A 19,371-nucleotide genomic window follows, 5' to 3' on the forward strand; every position below is an offset into this window, starting at 1 on the left:
CAGGGGGTTCTTAAAAAAAAATTAGTATGAATTTGTATTTACCTAAATTAAGCTTGTTGTATATTGGTATGTATTATTATACGGTCTGTTTCAGGTGTTATTACCTTATAGGATTTATTGTTCAAGATGTTTTATTGCAATAAAAAGTATAGTTTTCTTATTTTATTCCCTCAGTCATCCCAGGGGATGTGTTTATTTGTAGCGTGCTGCCTTCAGGTGCTGGTGGAAATGTTGGATTTAACAGAAAGAAAACATTATTGGGAAACGCGATCATAGAAATCCGGGAATTATTAACCTATTTTTATTTATTTATGTAGAATTAAGATTTCCAAACCAAAACACATCCATTAGCTCTTTTTACCACTCATTATTTTACTGCATTTTGTTCTCCAGATATTTATACAAACATAATTTTAGATGTTATCTTATAAAAAAATCAAATCAAATATAAAATCAATCGGTTTTAATTTGATTTAGATTTTTTTGTTGTATCCTGCTACTGTTTCCTGCCGGCTCTCTCACCTGTAGGCTGTTCACGCTGATTCTCGAGTGTACTTCATTTCCCATGAGCAGCAGCGCCATCTGTGTGTCACATGACTCTCCCACCCTAACGTCACCAACCGCCAACATGGCCGCCGCCGTCTCCAGCGAAGATTTCAACACCTTGCAGCTCCTCCTGAAGGTACTGATCCCCGATATCAACACGTTTTAAAACGCAAACTGTTGCTGTTGATTTTATTTATGTTGTCTTGAGTTTGTTGTTTTATAAAAACAGCGGAATATTTACCGCGGAGCTAAACGTTAGCATGCTAAGGTTAGCATCAGAGCTTTCGGACAGGGTGCAGGAAGGTGGAGGAAGTCTTTTACTTGAGTAAAAGTACTAATAACTCACTGTAGAAATACTCTGGTACACGTAAAAGTACAGTACTTGGTTAAAAATACTTAGTGTCCGCCACTGAACAGGATGTACAGACTGTGTTTAACTGATTTGTGTGTCATTAGTTTGTGTTCAGATCCTTTACTGAAGTTAAAGCACTAATGTCACACTGAAAATAATAAAAATAATCTATGTATTATCAGCTAAATGTAAGTAAAGGTACTCACAGTGAAGTCAAGTGTGTCACCATTATATCTGATGTTTCTGCATTAATAGAGTTAAAATTTTCAGTGAAACCAAACAGAAAAACAAAATCAACATCTTAACAAGCTGAATGAAAGCTGGGCAGCTCAGCGGGTCACGTGACCGCGGTGTCTCCAGCTGTGTTGTTGTTGTTGTTGATGATGCTGAGCTGTTGTTGTCTCCCGAGGCTCCATCTAAAGACGCAGTGAGGGACGTTTGCATTCAGAGTCACAGAGGTCCCAGTCGCCGGCTAGCAGAGACCACAGCCTCCACGCTGAGCATCCCTGCAGCCCAGGCTGCACAGGTAACTATGGCTGCAACTAACGAGTCCATTAATCTATCGATTATTGAAACGAATAATCGACTATTCGGAATATGAATAGCAAAATTACACAATTCGTCTTACTTAGCGATCAGCTTTTAAATTAAACTTGAGGTTGTTTTAGGCACGTGCTATTTAACAGTCACAACAATAAAATAAATACTGCTTTCAAAAATGCATCTTTTAATGAACGTTTCTGCAGCAGCAACAGAAAGTTCCTCTGAAATCAAGTCCTGATCTGATCTGCTGTTTAGTGAGGGAGCAGTTTACACGCCAGTGCTGCGACACACCGGGACAAACTGACACCACAAAGAAAGAAAGGAATAACGTCATGCATTACATTTGCTGACTTTACAGGGGGGTCAGTAAGTATTATAATAATTATTAATTAACGATTAACGACACTGCAGTTCACGACCTTTCTGGCTGAGTGAAACGTTGCCACACTCTGCAGGTTTGAGGTGGTGAAGGTGTTACTGCAGCGCTGATGTTGTTTTAGCAACTTTACTGCTCACGTCACTTTACTCCGTTAAGCCGACGGTGTCCTTACGGCCCGATGACGTCATGGACGAATCATGAATTTAATAATGATTCGATTTTTGTCCATTACGTCGATTAGTTGTTGCACCCCTACAGGTAACACCCACCTGGATGTTCAGACTGTCAAACCTGTATTCAGCCTCTCGATGTGAACAAACACCAAACGGATCACACCTGGAAACTTTCAGACCACAAACATTTTCACCTGTAACACCTGTTCAATGTTAATGCAGCGCTCTGTAACCCATAATAATCTGAACACTGTCTGCAGTGAATAACAATAAACTAAATAAAATCCACACTGGTGACGACGATGCGGTTGACCTGATGTTTTCACCTGTTCAGGTGTCGGACCTCAGAACAAACAGATTAAATATCTGTGTGTTTCCCCTCCAGCTGGTTCAGTCTCTCCACCGTCTGTCTCATCACGTCCTCTTCAACAACCTCAGCTCTCCCGAGCAGATCCTCGCTCTCTTCCCCGAGTCGTTCCACACCAGTCTGAAGAACCTGATCACCAAGATCCTGCTGGAGAACAGGTGAGCTCAGGTGGAGCTTCACACCCACAGAAACGTTCAGACAGACAAGCGGTTCAGGTTCATGTGTGGATTTACAGCAACATTAACAGCTTTGACACCTGTCAGCTGGGAGGTGAACAGTGTGTCCTGATGGTGGGCGTGGTCTTTGTGGCGTTTCCTCTGCTTCCCGATGCTCAGCATGATTCGTTTTGTTGCCTCCGTTTGCGTCTTATTGTCTCATGCTTGTAATTTCTCATCGCCTCACTTTGCTGGTTTTGGTGACAGCAGGACAGAAATGTTGACTGATGCGCGTCTTCGTTTGACTTTCAGAACAACAAGGCGTCTAAAATTGTGCCTGGATTTTCTTTTAAAGACAAATGATGACAAAGGATGTTTCTGGATGTGGAACAGGACGAGTTAATGAGCCACACATCAATGATAATAAAATAAAGACCCAGTTATCGTTTATGGGGCCCTGGCTTGCACAAAGCGCAGCGCAGGAGTCATTGCTAGTTTCTCAACCCACGTCGTTTAAATAGCAAATGCACTTGCGCCCCCGAGAATGTTGGTCTTAAAATAACTACATTTTTTTTTGTTTTGCTGCATCATGTGCTTCACGCCGTGCGATTGTTTAAATAAGTATGTAAGTAAAGTTTATTTCTGTAGCACCTTTCACAGATAAAAATCACAATAAAATGCGAAACAAAACAACCAAGTAAAATACAGTGCATAAGAAAATGTAACAACAAATGGAAAACAAAAAATAATAAAAAAATAAAAATACCTCATCTAAGTGATGGCGAGATGAAGCTTCATGAAGATTTCCATCCAGTTGGTTCAGTCATGAGCTGAAGCTTCACGGTGCTTCATTCGCTCTACTGTGCCATCAAGTGGACAATAAATATAAAACAGGCAAAGGGCTTTGGTGTGTGAAGCTTTGAACTGAATAAATTAATGAATGATGTTTGTGATGCCAAAACATAACTGATTTCACCTGCTGCAGAAAAATAATTATCAGGGTAATAGTTTAATTCTTACAAAAACCACAAGATGTAAAGAAAAACTTTCTTTCTCAACTGAAGTTTTCCTCTGTTTCATAACAATTTTTGAAGTTATTTGATCAAAGCAATTCTGACATAAGTTGATCAACTTTTTTTTTGTCATTTAAAATAAGCTGTAGATAAAATCAAGTTCAAAAGTCCACAAAATGTTGTGGAGGGTCCGTTGCACTTTGCTGCTCCTTTCGAATCGCACGCCAAACCCGCAAACCGTCTCCTGAATCTGTCACCTGGTACGGCCGGCTCGTGAGGCTTCGATACTGAAGGACACAGCACTTCGTCTAACTAAAAGCCTGCTTGAGTAGCAGCGTCTTCAGTGTTTCTTTAAAAGAATCGACAGGATTCACACAAAGTAGAAAGCCGAGGTGAAGCATTGCACAGCCTCTGTGCCGCTGCTGGGAAGTTAAAAGCCTTGCAGCAGAGTTCTGAACAGCCTGGAGACGGTGAAGGTCCTTCTTGCTCAAACAAGTAAAAAGACCGTTACAGTAATCTGAAAAATAAGTCCCATAGGTGGGATTATCTGCAGCACTCAGTCATTCCTGAGGATGTTTCCTGGAAAGAATAACGTTATTTGAAATTACAGGAATTTGCTTAAAATCCAAATAAGTATTCACACATTATTTATTTCTCATTAGAAACTTTACTCTCCGTGTTGAATCGTCTGCTCATCTCCAGCTGAACGTTTGTCTATAGTTAATGATTTCATAGTTGTTTCTAGAGGAAGCTATTGATAAATTACAGATGTGTAAAATAAAGCATTATTGATTGTTGGTTGGCTGAATATGACATCACGTCTCCCTCTGATGTTTTTCAGTCCAACATGGAGGACAGACGCTCTCAGTGATCAGAGTGAGTCCAGATTCCTGTTTCACCTCCTGTGTGTACTTCATGTGGTGCTGCTGTGTGTGCGGTAGGTAATAATACTGTGTGTGTGTGTGTGTGTGTGTGTGTGTGTGTGTGTGTGTGTAGTCTCTCTCCCCCAGCTGAAGGAGTTGGACTGGAGAGTCGACTTGGTGACCGGTTCAGACTCAGTCAGTCGCATGTCCGTCCCGACCTGCCTGGTTCAGCTCAAGGTGGGTACCAACCTGGACCACAAAAACCTCCACGTACCGAGGTCATGTGACCCCCGGGACTGAGGTTTACTGGCCTGTGGTAAAAAAACAAACAAAACAATCTCCTTTCCTAACCACTTCTTCTCAACACTGATGGAAAACGTCAAGGAAAGATGTGGAGGAGAATTCACGAGGACTCGGGGAAAGCCGACCCAGGTTTACTCCAAGCTTTAAAAACAAACTTTATCTACAACAAATGCAACATAATTTAGTGACGAAACAGTCTGGTTTCCTGTCCACCACAGAATCCCAGGATGTTATCACGAGAAAATGATCCCGTTATCACGAGAAAACAGCGGCCGTTATCTCGAGATCATGAGAAAATTATCCCGTTATCGCGAGAAAACAGCAGTCGTTATTAATATCACGGGAAAAGGATCCCGTTATCACGAATATTCCACGACATTTATATGTAGAGTATTTTGTTATGAATATGATATTGTTAACTATAAAACAATAAGCTTGTTTTTAATTCCACTGGAGGGATTTGACAGGGAATATAGAAATCTATATTTGTAGTTTCAGAGCATTTCCTGACATTTTGGATAGTCTCACAAGCGTATAACGGGTGCTTAATTGTGGTGAAACTACTACGCTGTGTCACCATAAATGTTGCTGCCCCAGGGAATTGTGGGACGGCACCACCTCCTGTCCTTTGGTGAAGGATGGTGCAGTGCAACCTACGCTAAAGCAGGTAAGAAAGGAAGCACTGAAGCACCTTTCCTCAGCTTTTAGAGGATTCGACCAGCTCGTACGGGGTCATTTCACTCTGTCAGGAACCTTACTAAGCGGAACTCTAATCATGTGATCAGCTTCATGCGTCTGATGACGTGTTACATGTTCGGGTTTTCAGATGGAGGATCCGTGTCCGGCGGCAGGCGGGAAGTCCATTTCCACGGTGACGGTGGAGCTGGGCCGGGAGTCTCTGGACACCATACTGGACGGACTGGGACGCATCAGAGACCAGCTGTCTGTGGTCGCCGGGAAATGAAAGGACCGCTGATTGGCTTGTTGGTGTAATGACATCACAGCCGGACACTTTTTACAGACTCTCGCTGATAGTTTTGGTGCCAACGTTAAATATATTCATGTTTGAGCAACTTCATGCAACAAAATTTGGATTAGTTTTTTTTTTCTCCTGAAAACTCTGAACTAATAAGTTAATTCATCAGTAGATTTACACAAAAGCAAACATTTCAGATTTTTACAACTGATGTTTCGTTAGTAGGTAAAAAGACTAAACATTCTGCAAAAAAAGTTAATATGTTGGTGGACGTTTTTCATTATGTTGACATTTTGTACATCTAATTATGGATTATTTTGTGTGGAACCAAATAAAATTTTCCATTACAGTACAAATACATTTTTTTGTGCAACTTTACTAGTTTTACCCAAAAATATACAGTCCCTTCTTCTACAACCACAACAGATTCTGTTGTGGTTGTTGTTCTGAATATTATGAACACTTAACGGAGTTTCTGCTGCCAAAGCAGAGATGGAATCTGATAGTGAGAGACACCTAATACAGTGAAATAATACGTTTATAATTTATTAAGCTAATTAACGCTTTCTTAATATTGTGTAGGTTCCCCTTTTGCCACCAAAGCAGCCCTGAACCGTCGAGGCCTGAACTCCACTAGACCTCTGAAGGTGTGCTGTGGTATCTGGTACCAAGATGTTAGCAGCAGATCCAGTCCTGTAAGTTAAGAGATATTTGTCCAGCGCATCCAGTAGAAGCTCGATTGGATTGAGATCTGGGGACTTTGGAGGCCAAGTCAACACCTTGAACTTGTTGTGTTCCTCAAATCATTTCTTAACCATTCTTTGTGGCGCATTATCCCGCCGCGAGAGGCCATCAGGGAATACTGCTTCCATGAAATGGTCACATGGTCTGCAGTAACGCTTAGGTAGGTAGCAGGACTCGAGGTTTCCCAGCAGAACGCGGCCCGAAGCTTCACACTGCCTCCTCCGGCTCGCCTTCTTCTTATAATGTGTCGTGTGTTCCCCAAGTAAGCCATCCACATGTTCTGATTTGACCTACAATAGCTCGTCTGTTGGATTGGACCACTGTCCATCCTGTCGCCGGTTCACTGCTCCTCCTTCCTTGGACCACTTCTAATAGGTACTGACCCCAGCAGACCGGGTTTGGAGATGTTGTGACCCAGACGTTGAGCCATCACAGTTTGGTTCTTGTCAAAGTCACACATCAACTCTGAGGACACAATCTTCACCTGCCGCCTGATACAACAACACTTTTGTTTTTGCCCCCATTCATCATGATCTGAACTCAAAGATCCTTGTAACTCCTGTTGTAAGAGCCAAATACGTTGTTTTGTGTATTCAGACGTTGTTTCTTGTGTGTACACTGGGTGTCGCTCTGCTATTACCTGGGGGCAAGTATATAAATGTGGGATCCAAACTGTTCATCTGCAGGTGTTTTAGACCCTGAAGGGCAAAGGGATTTTGACCGCTGTGGCACACTGGCGCTAAACCATTGTTTGACAGCCTACTGTTTTAGAGCCTAAGGTTTGACCATTGAAAACTGGGGGAAAATGGACGTTTCATGCTGTGTCGTCTTGTTATTCTGCAACTCAACAAAACCCTGGAGATTTTTGAACGCTGCACAGCAAGGTAACATCAGGGCAGCCAGAGGTCACTCCTGGGTTAAGCCACCTCAGTAGCTGACAGTACTTCTATTGCACTGAGCACTATTGATTTGGACCTCAGTATTTCTTTCTTTCTTTCTCCGCTAAAAATGTTTGTGCAGCAAAAAGGGGGCGCCACACATGCGATAAGTTTAAAGGGGACATATTGTTGCCCCAGTTGCCCTTGACTTTAACCTTCTTTGGGTGAACTGAAAATTGAATTGAATTAAAGTGGGCGTGGCTTATTACAACAAATGTAAATTTCTAGACATTTCTCATTTCAAACTTCTAGAACAAAATCTTAAGAAAATCACATGCACATCCTAGAGAGCTTGACAACCTGAGGTCAATTCAGAAGTGCATCACTATTTATTTTTCAGAATATGCTAAATCAATCTCCACAAGTCTTCGTTCAAACGCGACCAAAATTGACACAGATATTCTCTAGATGGCCGATATCAAGTGTTTCAAAGGTTGCAGCTGTTTTTATTCTCTGTCTTACTTGTTTTTAGGGGATAATCTTGCTCTACTTTTTTGGCTACAGCTCCCAAGATGCTTTGGGGCGGATGTTAACCAGAAGTATGGCTGCCATAGAGTCAGTTAGCTGTGGGCTATTTAGTCAAACTGGCTCCTTGAACAGCAGGCGACTCAGTAATTATAAATGTTGTTTGAGTTAGTTTTATATCCTTGGACTTGTTGAATAAATGTTTGGTATCTTGTAGCCCCGTGGAGGCCGGGGGGGGGGGGGCGTACTTACATGCATGACACAATAATACAAAATAATTCATATTAACCAACATCTCAGTGGCGACACACAGAATCTACCAGGTCACTTTTTAACATTTTATTTTATCAAGAAGTCTTTGTTTTTTTTTGTTTTTTTTTTTACAATCAAGAAAAGTTTGTTTGAACAAACAGATTTCAGAAGTTAAAGATATAAAGGCACTTAACTTACAACACCTCCATAAAATAGGTCTCTCTCTCTCCCTTTTTTTTTTACAAATATTTACACACATGAGTTTGAGTTAAAATCCATGATAACAGGAGGAAAAATGAGGCCGTTCTGCTGGTGTGACAATAAAAATCACTTCAATCCAGAGCGCTTTAACTGACAGATGTTAAGATTTTAAAATGATTCAAACTAAATTCAGCGAGCTGATAAAGCAGCTGTGGAATTAAATCAGATTTTTGTTGTCAGTATGGTAGAGAAGATGAAGGATGATAGGATGATAGGATGAGGCCAGGAGTAAATAAGAGCGTAAAAATCAAAAACATGAGAACGTCGTGCTGCGAAGCTGCTGCTGCTGCGACTTCATCACACCGTCGTAAGAAACTCGTACAAAAAAGTCTCGTTCAATAATAAATTTCATTCCTGTATCGGAGAAGAAATGGATGGAAGGATGAGTTTTACACCCAGAAAGAAGAGTTCAGCAACGCGGCGACGTAATACTAATGAACGCAGTGCAGAGGAAATGTGTCATTGACCCGTCTCATTGATTATTAGTTTAAAAAATGTATTAATAGATGTTGTGACTCCTTTTATTCAGTATTCTTTCAGAAAAACTGTCATTTCTGCATCCAAACACTGTTAAACACCTTTTAAAATGGATATAACTTTATAAATACGACTTTTTTGCCTCAACATTTTGAATTTTCCCACGAGTTCATCATTTTGTCATTCTGGAAATGATGTTTCTGATCCCGTGGTATTTTACTTTAACTGTCTGTTAAAACACTTGATGTAGAAATGACGGCGTGTGGTCTGTCCGCTCTGACAGCGTGACGGGGCCGTGAGGACGTGGCGTGATGGCGACGTCAGTGCGAGGAGCTGCGGTCGTTGGCGACGGCCTGCAGGCGGCGCAGCAGGGCGGAGTGGTTGTCGTTACAAACCCTCTTGGGCGACGTCTCCTCGTCCAGCGGCATGCTGCGCTTCCTGGTGGGCGTCTCTCCGGTCCGGATCATACTGTTGATCTCCTGGAGACGCTGAGGGGTCAGAGGTCACAGAGCAGAGGTCAGACAATATATTATTAACAATTAATAAACGATGTCTTAGTAAATACACAAACAGTCTAACAGGCTGTTTCCTTTCTGTAGACTATCAAAATAAATCATGATGCAGGTTCTAAAAACATTTTCAGTTTGCAGTGACAACCTGCTGCGTCCCAGACGTCCCCCCTTTCAGCCTCCAGACCAGAACCAGGGAGACCAGCCTCCGTGTTAACCCGCCGCCACTACGCTGCTGGTAAACAAGGCTCGGGGACCCGCTTGGCTCTCGACGGGAGCTGTAACGTTTATTTATCCGTCCAGAGCTCAGAAATGTTTAAACACCAGGGATGAAACGGAACGAAAACTTCATATCACGGTTATAGTGACCAAAATTATCACGGTCACATGAAAATGTTCGGATGCCATCCATCCATCGATCCATCCATCTTCATCCGCTTATCCAGGATCGGGTCGTGGGGGCAGCAGCTCCAGCAGGGGACCCCAAACTTCTCTTTCCCGAGCCACATTAACCAGCTCTGACCGGGGGATCCCGAGGCGTTCCCAGGCCATCACTAATTAGCTTTCAGCTCCTCCAGTCACCTCCGTCCTTTCTTTTCCAAAACCACTTTTTCAGACTGAAAACTGAAAAATAATTTAATCAGTCTGTGCAGGACGGAGCTGCAGGCTGCGTCAGTTTAGTCTCAGTTTGTACCTGATGTTCTCAACATTGGACAAGTAGGCTAATATATATATAAACTGAGCTAATGTCCAGTAGCACAGCAGCTCTGTAGCTGCTGTAGAAGCTGCTCAGCTGCAGTCTGAAGGGGAGATGTTCGCTAACTTAGCGCTAACCGGCTTCACTTTTCCAGCAGGTGGGAAACAAAGTCTTGAGAAGCCGACACGCTGTAACAGACACCGGACATTTACTGCCAGAATATTTTCCTCCGCTCGCGTTCACCGTCACTTTCTGCCGCTCGGACAGTCAAACGCTCCCGATTCAGAGTTACGCTGCTTTACTAGGCTAAAAGCACCTGTCACGAAGATGTCCTTTGAAGAATGAGCAGAGGAAGCGACGAGTGTTGCCGTGCTCGCGCAGTGTGTGAGTGAAAATTAGTAGCGTGTTGATATAATAATGAGTGTGGAAAATTGGAGCCGCTGCTCCTGACTGCACATAGAGGAAACACAGGGATAAAACATTAAAACGCTCACGTTGGGGGGGCTGCTGCAGATGTAATAGTAAATCTTGTCTCGGGGGGTGGTCGCCGTGGGGGCGGAGCCTGTATTGTGAGGTGAGATGTAAATGGAGTGTTTGCTGGAGAGGAGCATCCGACGGGGAGACCCGGTCCTCAGGGTGGGGTACGGGCACAGGGGGGGGGGCTCCACCTGCACACACACATAAATATAAACAAACAAACGTTTACTCTCTCCATCTTCTTCTTCTCTGCTTTTTGTTGGTGCACTGCTGCACCGCCGCCACCTATCAATCAGTAATGTAGGTATATTTACTCTTTATAGTACTGTACTCAAGCACAATTTTGAGGTACTTATACTTGAATATTTCCATTTTATACTTTTAATCTGCCATAATATTGTACTTTACTACATTAATTTCACAACATTATTTACTAGTTACTTTGCAGGTTTAGATTGTTAATACAAAATATAATCAACTAATAAATGATGCGTTATTACAAATAAAGCTACACAGCAGAATACTACTACTTTAAACAGTCTTAATCTGAAGAGTAAAGGCCTTTGCACAGCAAGTCTGTGTTTTTTTTAATCCCTCATCTGATAAAAATCCTTACGCATCATTGTGTTTTCTTGTAGGCTGTAACCTCCTTTCCACCTGCTGCTGCTGCTGTTTTCCGCTCATGGCACAAATGTAGATTTCATTTCATGCACAAACCTGGTGCATTTGTTGTTAATTGTTAATCCTTGTTCTATATTTTTATATTTTGTCAATTTCTATATGCAAAGCGTCTGCACGACACAAACTGGAGTAATGCACATGTAAATATCTACCACATTCTTTATTTTTCTCTTATTCTTTTATTATTCTTATATAACTTGCATTTGTTTATTCCATATTTATATATTTCTAAATCTATTTATGTCAACTTTATGTCTACGTGTTGCGCCTTGTCACCAAAGCAAATTCCTCGTATGTGTAAAAACTCCTTGGCGATAAAGCTCCTTCTGATTGTTCTGTGTTGTGTTCTTAATGTTTGATAAATGTGGTGTCGTGGGTTGTAATCTAATATCTAAACCTGGCACACCGAGACCGATCAGTTTTATTATTCTATACCTTGTGAAATTCACAATACGAGACAAAAACGGTGAAGCAGTGAGGATGATTTGTGGACAGCTCATCTGTCCGACGCTCCTCCTTTCTCATTTCCTCCCTCCGAAAAACTTAAATGACGGATGAGTTTGTTTCGAGTCTGTGCGTAAACATGATTGACACAACGGGAGGTCGTATTTATTTTTAAACGTGCGATAATTTACGGACTTGGTGTGCAAAGGCCTTTACTCCTGGCTCGCAATGTTCAAGCGCGACACTTTAACTCACTAGACGACTCTTCCAGCTCTGTGAAACCTCCCCTCCGTCAGACTCAACATATTCTCCTATTAACGATTGATCAGGCAAACCTGTATACATAAATATACAACTCTGGCTGTCACGCACCCCTGCAGACGGCGAGCTGGGCGAGTATCTCAGAGCGAAGTGTCTCATCTGTTTGATGTAAACGCTGTTGTAGAAGAGGATCAGGTCTCCTCGCTCCTCCTCGCCCACGGCAGAGGAAGAGTTCTTGTTCGGGGTGGAGGGGGCACTGCCCGGCTGGGGGGTGTGCATGGTGCTGCTGGAGCGGATGGGAACTGGACTGGTGTCTCCCCCTGCTGGGAGGAGGTCGGTATGAGACGGCAGCTGATAACAAGTAAAGGCAGCAGATCTCCACTAACGTTTTACACACACAATAATTTGATTAATTGTTAAAATCAAAGCTGAGGTTTTAAATGGAGAACTTTTCAGTCAGTGCAACTTGGAAGACCATGTTTTCATACCTGGGTCCTGGTTGGGGTCAGCAGATGAGTTGTGTTTGTCGGTGTCGTCGGTGCCTGAGTGACGTCTCCTCCTGCCTGAGATCAACACGCTCCTGTAAACCTGAAACAAACAATGAGCTTTGGTCACTATAGATGTCCTGTGGAGTAAAGCCAGTGAGCTATTAGAGGTGTCGTTGGCTATTTGCTATGTTTTAGACCTGAGACCAGAAGTCGGGAGTCTGCCATGGAGCTGTAGGCCAAATATTACAGGACGACTACTACAGGTCTCTTACTCCTTCAGGCAAATTAGGAGGACAATGTACATAAACTTACATTTCTGTATATGTGCCAGTGCACACCCAATAAACCCAATATTGGAAAGTAACTGAGTACATTTACCAAGTACTTTACTGAAGCACAATTTTGAGGTACCATTAACTGAGTATTTCTGTTTCCCACTTTCTGCTACTGCTGCTCCTCTACATGTCAGAGAAAAATATTCTCTCTGCACTATTGTAAATTATTAACACTAAATATTACGATTAAGCTATACAGCAGTACATAAAGTAATAAATTGCTGTAGCTGCACCTCTGCCAGCTACAACATTAATGTATCAATAACTTTAATCCAATAATATATTAAATAAAGTTCTGAAAAGGGTATTTATGCATAATGAGTACTTCACTCTGGGTACTTATTTGATATTTTGATACTTGTACAATTTTTAATTAAGTACCTTTACTACAACAGTGACAGTATTTTTACACTGCAGTATTGTTACTTTTACTTACTTGCTTACTACAGTCGGCAGCAGTAATCCTTGCAGGTAATAGTGCCCCGTCGGAGCTTGTTTTTGCACCTGACAGGTTCAGATTGTTATTACATGTGTCTGACAACATTATGGAAAGGATCCCTACAGAGAGAGATCTTTTTAAAAGAGTGTGATCCTTTTTGTTTAACCAGAAACAGCATCTATAGCGCTCTCACCAAAGACACCAGACTCCATTGATAAAAACAGTAATTTAACGTCTCTGGTCTGCTGCTGCCTCGATCAGTTAGTTTGTATTGTTGTGTGACTTTGGTGTTTTTAAAACTATAAAACACTAAAGTCGCACATTAAGACAAACAAACAGAAACAACAAAGTCGCACAAACAAACTAACAGACCGAGGCAGCGGTGTTCTGTGAAGTAAAATTACTGTTTTTTGCATTGAAGTCTGGTGGCTTTGACAAAAGCAATAAAGCGATGGTTTAAAAAAAAAGGTCTCTCTCTGTAGGGATCCTTTCCATAATGTTGTCAGACACTTTTAATAACAATCTAAGCGTGTCAGCAGCAAAAACAAGCTCTTCAGTGGACGGACTTTGACGCGTCACAATTGCCTTCAAGAATTACGTTGCAGCACCGTTTCACCGCTAAGTACCGGACCAATTTCAAAAGTTGTGTCCCAATTAGTCACATAGACACAAAAACATGGGAACAGGTTGAAAAATACCTGCAGAGCTTAGAGGATGTTTGGCCAAAATGTAGATAAATGATCTAAAACATTTTTGATGAAACTTGTGTGACGAAATAGCAGCAACAGACACTGACGGATCTTTTATGAGAAGGTTTAATAAACTGTAAATGTAAAATATTAAAAAGGTTCTGTTTGGTAGTTTTCTACATGCGTATCAGTGCAGAGCAGCAGAGCGTACTCAGAGGTTCTTACGTTGCTGCTGGCCTGAGGCTGAGTGCGGTAACTCTTCATGATGTTCTGGAAGGATTTATCCTCTTTGGTCACCTGACAAAAACAAAAACACACCTCGTACACATTTACTTGGAAGAGGCAGAAAGAAACACAGTTGGCGTGATCAGAGACAGACCTTTGCCACGACGTAAACTGCACACATGAGGAGCTGGTCGAGGTGACGGTCCTTCATCAGTTCGGTACAGTGGACCAGAGAATATTCAAAACACGTCCAGATCTTCCTCCTCAGCTCTGACGAGATGTCCAGCTTGGCACAAAGATCTCTGAGACGCACACTGGCCAGGTGGTACACCTGTGAGCGGAGAAATTATAAGGTGACACTGCGTCCACTTCATTAAACTCCAGCTTTCACAGAAAACTGTTGGGAATAAACACTAAAAGAAGCATCAAACGAGAAAAAATAAAACAAATCTGGGCGGACAGACACTGAATTTATTTTTACTCATCTTGTATTTTGCGTTAAATCACTTCCATTCGCCTTTCTGATTGGCCAAAACATACGTCTGATACACATTACATGTAAACGCAGAGCGCCTGTTAAAGGAACAGTTCTGCATTTTGTGAAATCCTCATCCAGCTGTTGGAGTTTAAACGTCACACAAATAACCTTTATAGGTCATTCTTAAAAATGTATAAATAAGCAGTTGAAACAGGATAAAGGCAGATCTGTTCTTCAAAGCAACATTACGGAGTAATTTTATCTAACACAACAGATGCTAATTAGCTGCTAGCTAACACTGGTGCAATTATTTTAAGTGTTCACTGTCCCTGTCAAATAAACAGTAAATTAAATTACATGGAAAAAAAAAAAGAAGCTTCGAAATCTTTTTGATGCTACACTGACTGTGATTGTAATAGGGTGAACTGCGTCTCTGTCGTTGACACTCCAGGCTTGCAGAGCCTCATATTGGCAATATGTAGCACTGGAAACCCGGCTACACGATTAAATCGAAATATTATTGAAATTACAATACGGCCAATTGTTGATGAAGGTACGGTGAACAGCATGTTTGGTACTGACCCCAACAGATGTCATACCATGATGATTTCAAGTTCTTTCAGTGAAAGTAAAATTGGGAATCATATCACAGATCGTAAAATATCTGTTAAAACAATCGCAGCATGATTTTTTTTTACAGTTTTGTGCAGCCCTAAATCTGGTAAGGAAATCTATCACGACAATGGCGTAACACAGATCTACCATCTATCTGTCCAGAAGTTAATGTGCAAATGTATGCAGATGATACGGTTATTTATGTCCATGCTAAATCTAAACAGCAAGCTGCATCTCTACTCACAGGAGCTATGGAGAAAATCGCAGATTGAATGACTCCTGTTTGACACTAAATTTATCCAAGACGGTTCGTATGCATTTCTCCATTAGAGGAAGTAAATGCACTCCTCCTGAGATTAGTATTAAAAGACAAAGGGTACAGGATGTTCAGCAGGTTAAACATTTAGGTGTGATTATTGATAGCGGTCCAACCTTCAAAAAACATAATACAAAAATTTCAAAAACAGTAAAGTATAATCTGAGTACAATTGATACCGTCACACTTTTCATATTGTAGCACAACCTGGTCTCAAACAAGTGCAACCACTTCTGAGTCAGTATAAATAAGCATTTAAAGTCATGGATAAAAAACCTAATTCTCATCATTATTGTAATATCGTCAAGAAGCATGACCTGTTGACTTTTGAAAACTTCCTGTTTATGTCCAATGTTGGGTTTGTATACAAGATCGTTCTTAGCACCACAACCTCTCAAACAGGATGTAACGATAAGCAGACTGGGCTCAAGGTTCCTCTAGAGGGGACTGTTGCGTTAAGTTTCGGTCTACGACATTTGGACAAAACTGCTTTTCAGTAAAGGCAGCTGGGATGTGGAATTCTTTACCACTGAGTGTCAGAGAATGCATTACATTCAAAAATTTTAAAAGGTAGTGTGAAAATATGGTTGAAGGACAATCAGGTATGTAGTCACTGAGCTATGAGACACCGAATGTGGTCCGTATGTTTTTTACTGTGTGTATGGTAAAATTATTGTAATATGACAGTTTGTTTATTTTTGTATTTGGATAGTTGATGTTGTTTATTAATGTTTTGGGAGGTTTTGTATATTTGAGTCTGTTTTTAGTTCGATTTGGCCTATTTGAATTGGTTGGCATTTTTATATTTTATTTATATATAATATATATATATATATATATATATATTTATGAAATGTAAGGTTTGGTTTTGGGATTATTATTATTTTATTTTTTTATTGTAATATTTTGCACGCTATTGGCACCTGCCCAGGGACTCCAGATGGGAATTAGCTTTTAGCTAAATGTGGTACAGTACATATACTGTACATTGTCCCTGTTAAATAAATACATAAACAAACACTTTACATCACCAACACGACTCTTCAGCGAGCTATAAGAAGAAGCAAAGAGTCTATAATGTACAATGTGAGTTCTTTGGAAGAAGCTAGCTCGGTGTTCATGTTGGATTAGTTAGTAATGTTACTGTGTCTTGTGTTGTTGCTCATGCTTGATGTGTGGCCGTTAGCAAAGTTATCGTCTTGCTAGTTTTTGATCGTCATGTAAATCATAACAAATGCACGTGTACAGCTGTCCTTCTCTACGACAGCGGTGAGTTACACGGTAAAAGGCGCCAAATCACACAAAAAAACACATCTAACATAATGTTGCTTTAAAGCCACTCATGTCTGTACAGTAAATATGAAGCTACAGCCAGCAGCTGGTTAGCTTAGCTTAGCATAAAGACTGGAAATAGGGGGAAAGAGCTCCGTCCAAAAGGAAATCCGCTGTACGCTCTTGTATCATAACTGGATGTCCTGTACAGAACTAATCTCAGACCATCAGGATAGAATCTGCAGTGAAGCAATGGACCTACACAGAGAAGGGTATTATGGGTAATTGTAGGTGTCAGTATTGTGCTGTCACAGTGATCTTCTGGCAGAGCTGTCGTCTTCATGACGCTTTCATCTGTCTGTCCGAAATGGTTCCAAAGTCTTAAAAGTTTGTTTCACAGATGTGGTGGTTTGTTTATATCGTCACTGTGGTTAATCTGATTTCTGCTTCTCACTGTTTTATCACAATAACAAAACGTTGTCCCACGTCAGCAAACTCACTTCCTTGTTCAGAAGACGCAGCAGACGTGTGTGATACCAACGTCTCACATTGACCTACAAAAACATCAGCAAAGGGTTCGTGAAGACCAGGATCCAGATCTTCTTTCCCAAAGCGGGGAAACTGTTCTGCAGAATGTGCAGCATTGTGGTCGAAAACATAAAGGAAATCGTCTCCTGACAAACACTTCGAGAGAGAAAGTCAGAAACACATGGAGGACGTCAGAGAGACACTGAGACACAGGCTGCTGCAACCCGGTCCGCTGGTTTAAACATGCAGGGTCAGGGTCAGGGTCAGGGTCAGGCTCAGGGTCAGGCTCACCAAGTCCTGGAGGGACCGTTTAATGACTCAACTACAATTCTAAAGTTAAAAATATCAGTGTTTACCTGCATTTTTCATTTATTACAACAATTTCACTGCAAAAGTGAGTTTGCTAACGCCCAAAAACGCAATCAGCAGAGAAGTGATTAATAATCATCAGCTAAACACGTGATGTGAGCTGCTGCACAGTAGAAGATGAAGATCAATAACTACGGGACTCGTACCTTCCTGAAGAACAGGGACAGCGAGCCTTTCCTCAGCCGGCTGCTGGCTGGTTTGGCACTATGTTTAGTGACGGCTGATTGGACGGTGAGAGTGCTGGTCAGAGTCTGAGCGGACAGCGGCTGCAGCGTGGCTCCGCCCTGTCCGGTCACACTCACCTGGACCGGGATGAAGGTGATGCCTCCGCTCTCATTGGCTATCCCTGCAGAGGTCAGAGGTCAGTGTTAATATTATTATTGATTTTTCACAGTCAGTGGAATGTTGACTGTCCCTCACCCTGCACAGGGATGGTGACCGTCTGCCCGTTGTTGGCTGTCATGGTGGCGGTTGCCACAGTGACCACCGTCTGCCCGGCTGGGATGGACGTGACCAGGCTGGCCTGTCCGGTCTTGGTCACGACAGTCGGTGCTGCGCTGCCGGTGCTGGTGCAGGTGACTCCATGCTCACCGTCCAGCGGGTCGACGAACAGACGGCGCCGAGCTGCGCCGGTAGGCGGAGAGCTGTACCGGTCCAGCAGGGTGGTGGGGGAGGGGGACACGCCTGCAGGGGGGCAGATTATTTTACATTCATGGAGTGCTAATAAAGTACATGTTTTTATACATATTTTGTTCACAGAGCGATTTTAAAGACGCTTTTCATGAAAAATTTAACCAACAAAAACTAAAAAATACAGAAGAACACAGAACATAAAAATTAGAAATTAAATTGCTCTGATAATGTTAATCCAACACATCTTTGTAGCAGCGTCTGTGATGATTCCACATTCCGACTAAGGAGCCCATGAACACACTGAAGTCGGAAGAACGACTTCACAAGTCGGGAAATGGGACCATCCGAGGAGCACCTGAACGCACCGTGAGCTGTTGGTTGCAATTCACAACCCTCACCACTACATGCCACTAAACCGAGCCAGAAACCTGCCGTCCTGTCTCTGTGTTTCTTTTTGAGACTTTGAGTCTGACAGGTAAAATAAATATATTGGGAGGAACAGCAGTAAATCACATTACACACACACACACACACCTTTGATGGTGCTGTTGGCGCTGAGGTCCGAGCCGTGGCTGATGGGAGTGAGGGGAACGCTGCCTGCTCTGCTTTCATTGTTTTGTTCCAGATACTGAGGAGGCATCACCTGAAACACACACATTTCTTCATAAATTTAGATAGAAAGTTTATAATTCACTCATATGTCTGATACATTTAAATGTCTACATATTGAAATGAATATGAACTGAAGTGTTGTCCTGTTTGTGTGCTGTGTTTTACGGACCTCCTGGCAGGCGGGGACGTGGTCTTTGGCAGCGCGGAGGCTCTCCCACAGCGGGGAGTCGCTGGTCCAGGCCAGGCTCTCCAGAACCTGCTCCTCCACCTGGTTCAGGTGCTTCACCACCTCCCGAAACAGACCCTGCTCCGACCGCACCAACACCTCGATCACCTGCACACAGACTTTCTCCTTTAATGTTTTACATTTTCTCTCTGTGATTTTTTTTGTATATTTCCTCTGAACTTCAACGTCTCTTGAAATTTCCTAATTCTGTCTCTTTTTCACCATCGTTTAATATGAATTATAACTTTAGGTCGAATTTGTTTCTTATAT

At 42.0% G+C, this 19,371-nt stretch overlaps 2 protein-coding genes across 4 annotated transcripts in view; one reads left to right on the plus strand and one right to left on the minus strand.

Moving 5' to 3' along the window:
- Positions 1 to 531: 531 nt before the first annotated feature.
- On the plus strand, positions 532 to 6,030 carry commd9 (COMM domain containing 9). 2 transcript variants are annotated; one of them, XM_038705431.1, is made up of 7 exons: positions 532 to 682; positions 1,308 to 1,424; positions 2,379 to 2,518; positions 4,370 to 4,404; positions 4,525 to 4,628; positions 5,292 to 5,361; positions 5,521 to 6,030. In XM_038705431.1, the coding sequence occupies exons 1-7, from the start codon at positions 566 to 568 to the stop codon at positions 5,685 to 5,687; spliced, it is 750 nt and encodes a 249-aa protein (XP_038561359.1). In that variant the 5' UTR covers positions 532 to 565; the 3' UTR covers positions 5,688 to 6,030. The 2 variants fall into 2 exon arrangements, with proteins under 2 accessions (XP_038561359.1, XP_038561360.1); XM_038705432.1 differs by lacking the exon at positions 5,292 to 5,361.
- A 2,158-nt stretch (positions 6,031 to 8,188) lies between these two features.
- The window catches only part of rbl2 (retinoblastoma-like 2 (p130)), a 37,990-nt gene continuing 26,807 nt past the window's right edge, over positions 8,189 to 19,371 (minus strand). The window contains exons 13-22 of one of the 2 annotated variants that reach the window (XM_038705427.1): positions 19,045 to 19,209; positions 18,798 to 18,906; positions 18,051 to 18,314; positions 17,777 to 17,976; positions 14,207 to 14,383; positions 14,053 to 14,124; positions 12,365 to 12,464; positions 11,988 to 12,196; positions 10,508 to 10,681; positions 8,189 to 9,295 (exon numbers count right to left, since the gene is read on the minus strand). In XM_038705427.1, the coding sequence (XP_038561355.1) occupies positions 9,128 to 9,295; positions 10,508 to 10,681; positions 11,988 to 12,196; positions 12,365 to 12,464; positions 14,053 to 14,124; positions 14,207 to 14,383; positions 17,777 to 17,976; positions 18,051 to 18,314; positions 18,798 to 18,906; positions 19,045 to 19,209 (1,638 nt within the window). In that variant the 3' untranslated portion in view covers positions 8,189 to 9,127. Of the gene's footprint in view, positions 9,296 to 10,507; positions 10,682 to 11,987; positions 12,200 to 12,364; positions 12,465 to 14,052; positions 14,125 to 14,206; positions 14,384 to 17,776; positions 17,977 to 18,050; positions 18,315 to 18,797; positions 18,907 to 19,044; positions 19,210 to 19,371 lie in introns of both variants that reach the window. The other variant, XM_038705426.1, reaches the window with a different exon arrangement.

This window comes from Micropterus salmoides, unplaced genomic scaffold (assembly GCF_014851395.1).
Source record: "Micropterus salmoides isolate LMB-PRFRI ecotype aquatic unplaced genomic scaffold, ASM1485139v1 Ms_hic_scaffold_8, whole genome shotgun sequence".
Lineage (NCBI taxonomy): Eukaryota > Metazoa > Chordata > Actinopteri > Centrarchiformes > Centrarchidae > Micropterus > Micropterus salmoides.

Bases quoted from the DNA above. Each gene is read 5' to 3' on its own strand.
- commd9 (XM_038705431.1), top strand. From the start codon at position 566: ATGAGCAGCAGCGCCATCTGTGTGTCACATGACTCTCCCACCCTAACG. The intron at 1,425-2,378 runs GTAACTATGGCT...TTTCCCCTCCAG, and splicing joins CTGCAGCCCAGGCTGCACAG to CTGGTTCAGTCTCTCCACCG. The intron at 2,519-4,369 runs GTGAGCTCAGGT...GATGTTTTTCAG, and splicing joins AAGATCCTGCTGGAGAACAG to TCCAACATGGAGGACAGACG.